Source organism: Urocitellus parryii, chromosome 1, assembly GCF_045843805.1.
Source record: "Urocitellus parryii isolate mUroPar1 chromosome 1, mUroPar1.hap1, whole genome shotgun sequence".
NCBI lineage: Eukaryota > Metazoa > Chordata > Mammalia > Rodentia > Sciuridae > Urocitellus > Urocitellus parryii.
In genome coordinates this window covers 209350753-209359729 of record NC_135531.1, presented here as the reverse complement: position 1 = coordinate 209359729, position 8977 = coordinate 209350753, and the positions used below count along the sequence as shown (strand labels likewise).

Genomic DNA, 8977 nt, shown 5'->3' with positions numbered 1-8977 from the left:
GCAACTAAATGACTACATTCACCCTCCAGGGCCACCCTTCACCAACACATTCCAAATCTTTGCTGGCTTTCTCCCATCTCTGAGCTGTAAAAGTGTTCTTTACCATCTTGGGGTGAGGGTTAGTGGATTTTGAATAAAGCATTTGCTCACTACCACCTGACTTTTCAGATTTACCCTTATCATATTCCAAGGTTTGATCCATGCCTTACCAACCTGCTACAAGTTTCCACTGTGTCAGGACCTATAGGGCAAGTTGTCAAGAAAGGAAGGAAAGGAGGCAAAGATGGAGAAAGCAGGCCATCCTTGCCTATAACCTTCCCTCATTTTGTATGGGAATTTCATTTATCCTCTTTAAATATGTAATATACGTGTGTGCTTTTGTATGGTGAGTGGATGGTAAGTCGAGAAAAGAATTATATGAAGTGAGATCAGAACAATATCTGGAAGCAAACATTAGGAACTAACCCCAAAACACATTCCAAGGTCAAGAAGATAGTGTTTCCTTGACTAAGTATACTTATGACAATGGCTTCGACAACCATATCAAAAGTTAAGTCAGGTAGAGAAAAGTAGAGACCTAGAATTCTATCTAGATTGTCTACTATAAAATTGTATAATTATTTGGACTTTTTTAAGCTTGAAATTTCATGAACATTCAGGTGGCAGGACTGTGCCCAAGATCAAGTCTAAAATAAAGGTCTTAAATGCTTAGCTAATTAACCCATAAGAGAGTTCATTTTCATGAAAAGAATGTATATATAGAACAAAATGTAATTTACTTTCTAATAGATTATGGGAGGCATTTATACCATTCAATTGAAAGAGCAGCTTTATAATTCCTTGAGGGCCTTTTGTGGAATTTATAATAACTACAGGCAGAATTTGTAACCCTACTTGTACATTCCCTGCCTATTACCGAACTCCCTCCAATCCATCAAAGGCCTTTTCTTACTTCTCTTTATCATTTGTTCTTACCTACTGCTGTTTATTTGTGGGTCATTAAGTCCTTATTTCTGTTCATACTTTATACTCTGAGTACCACCCTGTACATTTTAGGAACCATATTATAAATAAATAAAAGAAGCAGAACAAAATATATTACTACTATTGGAAAAAGGGATAATAATTATAGATTTTAGAAAGAACCCAAGATCTAGACTTATTAGGGAATTATTGTACTTATGTCAGAGAAAGCAAGCTAGGCTAAATAGGAACTGTGCTATTTTTTTAAAGACAGAATGAATCCATTAAAAATTAGCCAACGAAATGGAGATCTTACCCCTGAGAAATCTGAAGTACTCAGTCTTAGACCTCTTGAGTATTTTTGCTAACACCTTAGACCATGTTCAGAAGAACGGTATATTATATATGTGTATTATATATGAGAATTTAATTTTTTAAAGGAAATAATTGTCTCAAGATTAATAATAAATTTAAGTTAAAAATTAAGGTCAATTGGTGAAAAATCAGTTACAAGGGTCACATAGAGTCAAAAACGTAATCACATTTAAGTTTAAGATATGGAGTGAAGATAAGTCAATAAATACAAGAGTAATATCCAAAAATCTTTTGGTTTAGAAATAATTATGTTTAAAAGGTTAATAAAATGGCTGGGGTTGTAGCTCAGTGGTGGAGCACTTGCCTGGCACGTGTGAGGCACTGGGTTCCATCCTCAGTGCCATATAAAAATAAAGGTATTGTGTCCATCTATAACTAAATTTTTTTTTTAATAAAGGTTAATAAAATGTTAAGATAGGACAGGTCTGGGTAAGTAGCTCAGTGGTAGAGCCCTTGCTGAGCAAAAGCAAGGTACTGAGTTAGATCCCTATAGTGAAAAAAAAAAAGTCAGGATATATGAAGATGATAATAAATTACTTAATGGTTTTACAGAAAACATGTTTTATTGCCTCTGCACTTGATCACATTCATATGGGAAGAACAACACAGCATCTAACCATGAATATCCATATAAATGGATACCAGAAAAAAATATGTATAAAAATAATGCATGTGATGTTAGAAGAGGAAAGGAATGCACTCTATTACCTTTCAAAAAATGAAATTTAAAATGTGCACAGCTGACCTCCTAAGAAAGAAAGATGACTATTGGCAATGAATGTAAATATAAAGAAATATGATTATGCTTCCATGAGAAAAACTCATTCTTGTCTGTTTGAAAATACAGATGCAACCACAGTCGACTGTATGTTTGCATTATTTTAAAAAGTTTTGGGCAAATACAAGCACATATGAGATACATACATATACGTAGATATATGACAGCCTTTGGATAATAAATTTGTACATTATTCAGCAGTACATTAAAGATTACTTAATTCTTCCTATAACAAGTTGTATATCCATGGCAGTCAACTTTTAGTGTTATATGAATAAAAAGGAATATGTGAGATTTCTAAATCTTTTAAACCCAATACAAAATTACAGGCTATAGCATTTGAGTAATAGAGACCTCAACTCCTTAACCTAGATCCTAATGTTCTACATGAATACATTGAATTAGCATAGCCACAATTCTAATTAATACCTATTCTCTATGTTAACACAACTAAAATAAATTAATAATTAAGTTAAATAACAATATGGCCATGAGAGGAGGAAAAGATTAAAAATATTTACCTTAAAACAGCTTTCTATAACTCTATTTACACATAAATTATAGATTTTTAAATAATAAATTCAAAACTATATCCTGTTCTTTTTTTAATCTACTTTATTTTTGAGTAGAAAGACGACTGGCCTCTCCAAGCATAGAGTTGGAAGATCTATGTTTGATTACTGAAAGAAATTTCAATATTTTCAAGCTGGAAAGTCAGGAATAGAATTAATATAAAATTTACCTTGATATAAGCTAAAATCCTAATTTAAAATGAAGTAGAGAAGTTAGGGGAAAATTTCCATCAAAATTAGGGATTCCAAAATAATTATGTATGAAAAATTAGCAAGTATTAGAAAGTCATATCCATGTTTCAAGTGTCTTCTTAAGAATCCAACAGTGCTTTATAACTATTGAGCAAGACTCTACTATTTATACTAATAAAGAAGCTTTTATTCAGCAAATAAGAAAAAAGTGACATTAAAATGTGATATTAGGTCATAGGAAGAATATTTGTGTGCTATAATTTTTATCATTAAGTGTATTTGTTCAAATAAAATTTTAAAAAAAATGTATTTGTTTTTTTTTTCCTTAAAAAACATATTCTGTGTTAAAGACACATAAACTTTATACACTTAAAATGTTGTGGGGTTTAAAACAGGAGACTGACTATACATAATATTATTTAGTAAGAAGAGTGTATAAAACTGATAGCAAAATATTACAACTTAAAGATTTGGTATAGGTTTTCTCTTATTACATAGCTGACTGTTTTAGGTCACTTCAACTTGGTCCCTAATAGAAAATGAAAGCAATTTGTTAAAGCCAAATCTCCACTCCAATTTTGCTGAATGTTATAAGTTCCCTAATTTAAAGCATGAAGTCTGAAGAAATTATAAGATCTAAAAGAATTCATTTTAATTACCATGGCTACTAGAAAAAACAACTTCAAACAAGCTACACTAACTGGCTGGTATGAAGAACTGCCACTGATCAACTCCTTTTCTTCATAAAAACTAGAGAATTTCACTATAATTTTGTTTAAATATAAATTTAATATCACATGTCAATCATCTCACTTCCAACACTGACATCTTACTAACAAATCAAAAGTAAAGGATTTCATAGGAGTATTTTCCTATTATTTTAATTAGATGTTGTTTTTATCACCTTGTGTTAATATAGCACCTTGCTCCAAATTTGTCAACACTATATATCTTTTATTTTTAATCAAGACTCTGCTTACAGTATATGTGATTCATGACCTTATGCAGAACAATCGTTATCAGTGACCTACCACTGTAGAGACTGGGGGCTTCAGACTCATTTTACCTTTGTGTGTGTAGGGGGGTGTAACTAATATGTAGATGAATTCTATCTTCCTTGGTTAAAATAAAATTTTATAACAGCTAAAACATGTTGCCTTGAAAGATATCTATTTTAATAAATAATCTTATATATTTGAAAAACTATACAATAACAATAAATAACCTACTTAGTCTAGTTTTCAATTTCCACTGAACAATAAGGTAAATTACACTTCAATAAGAATCTCAAAGTGATGCATAAACATGGATTTCTTGATAGAGACTTTGGCGCTATTCTAAAAATTAAAGTGTTTCTATCTGCACAGTAGGCCTAACCTAAAAAAGAAAAAAAAGAGGAGAGAGATGCATATCTTGTTCTAGGCATAGAAATGAGCACATACAATAATTATCGCAAAAATAAATGTATCTGCAACACAACTGCCTGATTTGAAACACCAAGCCACGTAATTCAAACACTGGTCAGTAAAACAATATGCAAAGTTAAATTTAAAAGTTATATACAGTTCATTAGGGTTAGTTATAAAAATGAAATCTACTAAAAGTAGTTATTAATAGTTATTTTAATGAAAATGTACATCAGAGCCAGGCTGATAATTTCACACTCTGAGATACAAAATATAGTTTATTTACTGTATATAGCATTGTAAATACACACATGTGAAGTGACAGGGCAAGTGTACTGCTTTAATTCAAACACTTTACTGAGCAACTTGGTCAAGCATAATTAGAATAAGATCTTATAAGTGAATAATGAAAATAACATAAGAGCAAAACTTTCATAAAGTACATTGCATTAATTTAACCACAACATAAGTTGAGGCTTATGTAAAACAATATATACTCATACAGTAAAAAAATAAATAAAATTTCAAAGACAAAAACCTCATTAAATAATTATCAAACTGCTATTTTATTAATACCAAATTATGAATCTAGATATGGTTCTTTATGTAATCATAAATAAATCTTTTTCAATTTCTTAACTATTTATTTGAGGTCATCATTTTCAATTTATGAACATTAGAAAACTACTCGGGAAAATCCCTCAAAAAATTATGTGAATTGTAAATGACATCTAGAGAGAGAGCTGGGCTTTAACCCCTCTTTCCCTTGCAGCAGCAGTATGATAAGTGACTAGGGAGGACTCCTGTTCCTGGTGGTGCCCTCTAACGAGTACAAGAACCTTGCTTTAATAACCACTCTATGTGCAATTTGTTTTAGCATTTACACTACTGATGGTAGGAAGCAATCTTCTTTAATGGATGCTGAAAAGCTTCAAGTGAAATCTATAATTGACAAAGGCTTCATAGAAACAGGCAATTAAGAATAAAATTAACAAGAGGCTTTGCAGGAAAAGCACTCAGACTTCCATATGATACTTCTTTAAGAAAATATTCAATAAAAGTTAAAATTTAAAAGAACCAGGTGTGGGGTTTCTTCCACTTTATTAACTGCTTCCTGGATCTGTGTGTTTAAAAGTTGAACACAGGTAGAGTTAAACTTACTGGGTCCAGAGGAATAATTCGACTGCTAATATTATTGGGGAGAGGGGGGGGGGTTAAGGCAAGTTCAGCACCTATTTCTTCTAAATAAAACCTGTTCTTTTTCATTTTAGTACCTCAAGTTTAATGGAGTTATATGTTGATAACAAATCAAAAGCGTTCAGAATGGCAGAGCATCGGAGTAGGAGAAGAAGAAGAAGGTACTGATTTCCCTCAAGGTTCCAGGAGCTCACACCACTCCTTAAGTGTTACTAGTTCAGAAAGTGATGCAAGCACACTCAAAATGATGGATATAAATAAGAGCAAAAGAGTGAGTAGGAAAAGAAAAAAAAAAATGACAACTGTGCTATTCACCCAATTCCCTCCTCTCTCCCTCCCCCACCCCCACCCCCAAGAAGTTTACCAGAGGTGACAAGTTTAATAGGGGAAGGTGTTTCTCAGGTGAGTTAATCTCTCTGCTAGTGGGATGGCGATCGCTTGGTGGGGAAGGGGAGGGGAGAACTTACTTTGAGCAGCTTACAGCGGATCTGCGCGGAGACCATGTGGCTGTTGCGCAGGTTGCCCACCCGGAACATGAGCGTGAGTTTTCCGTCCCTCATGGAGATCACCGCGTGTTCGCTAAACATGAGGGTCTCGGCGCGCTTCTTGGGTTGGGACATCTTGATGAACATGCATCCGATGAGGAAGGCATCCACGATGGAGCCCAGGATGGATTGAAAGAGGAAGAGGATGATGCCCTCGGGGCACTTGTCGGTGATGTATCGGTAGCCGTAGCCGATGGTGGCTTCGGTCTCAATGAAGAAGAGGAAGGCAGAGGGGAAGTTGTAGACATTGGCCACGCAAGGCGTATAGTTGCCAACGTGGGCTTTGTTCAGGTCGCCCCGAGTGTAAGCGATTACCCACCACATGGACGCCATGAAGAGCCAGGCCACAGTGTAGGTGAGGATGAAGATGAAGAGGTTCCAGCGCCACTTGAGGTCCACCAGCGTGGTGAAGAGGTCCGAGAGGTAGCGGCTTGTTTCGCTGCCCAGGTTGCCGTGCTGTACATTGCACCGGCCGTTCTTGTCCACGAACCGCTGTCGCTTCTTCTTGGGCACAAGCTGCTGCTGCGGGCCCGGCCCGTGGGGCTGCAAGCCTGAGCCGCTGGACGAGGTGGTCACTACCTGGTAATCGTCCCCAAATTTCCTTCGGATTGCAGACATAATATGGAGGGGCGAGCCAGATTCAAACGCGAAGCGAAGGCGCAGGAGCCAAGCGCTGCAAACCAGCACCAATAAAAAGGTGGGGGTGGGGGAAGGGGCAAAAGCGGGCGCTCCTTGTGTGGGGGGCACACCCTGTAGGTAGCTGCGGTCTCTGCCCCCTGCAGAATCCTCTTCCTCCCCTGGGACGGAGGCTTTATTTCCGAGCTGAGTATTAAAACAAAAAGTGTTCTCCCGCACTCAAGGCAGGAGGGATGCAAGGACCAGAAACCCAAGTGCAATTTTGCCTCCAAGCTTTTCCAGGATCCTCTTTTCTTCCCCCACCAGCGGCATCCCGGGCCACCTCTTACCTTTCCACTGTCCTCCTGACTATTCTGCAGCGCCTCCAAACTGACTGCTTAAAATTAAGGACTTGATAGGCAAGTCCCACCCCACCTGCCAACTCCCCAGGCTGCCAAAGCTGCGTTACCTGCTTGGACCAGACCCTCCCCCCTCCCCGCTGCTCCCTGATCTCTTGCCCGCCGGGACGGCTCTCGGCTGCCCCTGGCGCTCCCGCCTCCTATCTTTTAGCCAAAATCCCGCCCAAAGACATTTCTGCTGGGCAGTGGTGCAACGCCCCCTACCCACGCCCTCGTGGCTCAGAATCCCCCGCTCCGGACTCCAGAGACCTGGTCGCCTGACGTGAGCGGGCGGCTGAGTTTCCACAGGCGCCACCAGGGCCCTCGGGTGGACCCCCAAAGGCCCCCTAGCCACCCACGCTCTTAGGCGAGTGCTGGAAGCCGGGGCACTCACCCAGCGGGAGAGGGCAGGAGTCCGCACTGCAAGAGGCAGCAGCAGCCTGGCCTCGGGGCTGTTTTCCTCCTTCCCACTTTTCCTGATGTACCCTGAAGAGCTTCAATGCCGGTCCCTTAAGCTCCTCACTTCCTTGAGGGCACCACACTGTCCTCGCCAGAAGATCTTAGCGCGTTGACCCCAGGCAGGCTCAGGAGCGAGACTCTGGGGTTCCTTGGCGCGGCGCCCTCCTTCCAGTCGACAGCCTTGCTGCTGGACAAGGTTGGAGCCTTGGGCTGCAGGTCAGACTTTCAGGTTGAACACTAGCTCCGCTCCAGCTTTTCCTCTGCCTCACTGTTGAACCTTTGCCTTTCCCTTCCTAGGTACCCTACTCCCTGTCCACGCCAGGGTGCAGGATGAGAGGCGCAAGCTGGGGCGGCGGGAATGAGGTGTGTGTGCTGGTGCGTGTGATCAGCTGCAGAGCCGCGTTAGCCCCGCCTGTCCCTGCCTTCCCCCGCTGCTCCACCAGCCTGAATTGCACCTCCGCGCCTCAGTTGAGCCTGCAGTGTCTGGCAGCTCAGGAAAAGCGAGCCCCTCCAATGAGAAGCGGCTCTAAATCTGCTCCCAAACGCCAGCCAACTCTCCTTCATCCCCCCCCCACCCCGCCCCTGCGCGCATCAGTCAGAAAGCCCCCAACAAGCAGCAAATGCTGCTCTCTGAAAGAAAAGTACAATATGTCTCTATAACTAGGGCTCTTATTTAAACGGATTCTGGGTTTGGGGATGCATCATAAACAGAGATCCCAACTGGCTCTGAGATAAGCATATTCAGAACTCAAAGTTGCAAAAGAGCAGAGAGCCCTTAGGATGGGAACAGGAAGGAGAGGAGACACTAAGAGGAATGTTTCTAGTCTTTTCTGAAATATGGTTAATGTGTGGCTGTAATTGAGGGAAGAAAGCTGGATTTTAATGGCCCTAGCCTGGCAGTTAACTTAATGGATGGGCAAAGTGCAGAAATAGTTAATATAGTGCCCATGAGTAAATGTCTGTATGTTTATCACATTTCATGTTTGTGTTTAAAATGTTATGGTGTCTAATGGCATATTTCATTCAGTCCAGATACATAAAAGTGATTTGTTGGAAAGTCATCAAATCATGTTGTTTGGAAAGCAAAGGGTCTTTGCTTTCAGGGTATTTGGCAAGAGAAAATAAACACATAATCTTTCTATCTATAAAGTTCTCCCCTGTATCTCCCTAACCCTAGCCCTTAGTGCAGGCAAGTGCATGTCACTTCCTCCTCCATAAGTAGAGGACTCACATTGTCGTTTGGCTAAAATATCTATCTCCAGTTACAGACACTTCTCCTGCAGACTCTCTGATAAGAGGTCAGTAACTCTCTGTTATTCTTTTAGGATTACATAAGAAAGGAAAGTGACACCGTGGGAAGTGAAAACTGCTCTGGTCCTGGAATCATAAGACCTGATTTGGATCCTGGCTGTGTCATGTACAAGCTGTGTGACCTTGAGCAAGTAGCTGAACAATTTTAAGCTCCATTTTTCTCCTC

General features: G+C 39.6%; 1 protein-coding gene across 1 annotated transcript in view; it reads right to left on the bottom strand.

Annotated features, from left to right (window-relative positions):
• Kcnj3 (potassium inwardly rectifying channel subfamily J member 3) overlaps positions 1 to 7842 on the bottom strand; it is a 151754-nt gene extending 143912 nt beyond the window's left edge. The window contains exon 1 of the mRNA XM_026403127.2: positions 5951 to 7842. Within this exon, the coding sequence (XP_026258912.1) occupies positions 5951 to 6646 (696 nt within the window). The 5' untranslated portion in view covers positions 6647 to 7842. The remainder of the gene's footprint in view (positions 1 to 5950) is intronic.
• Positions 7843 to 8977: the final 1135 nt, after the last annotated feature.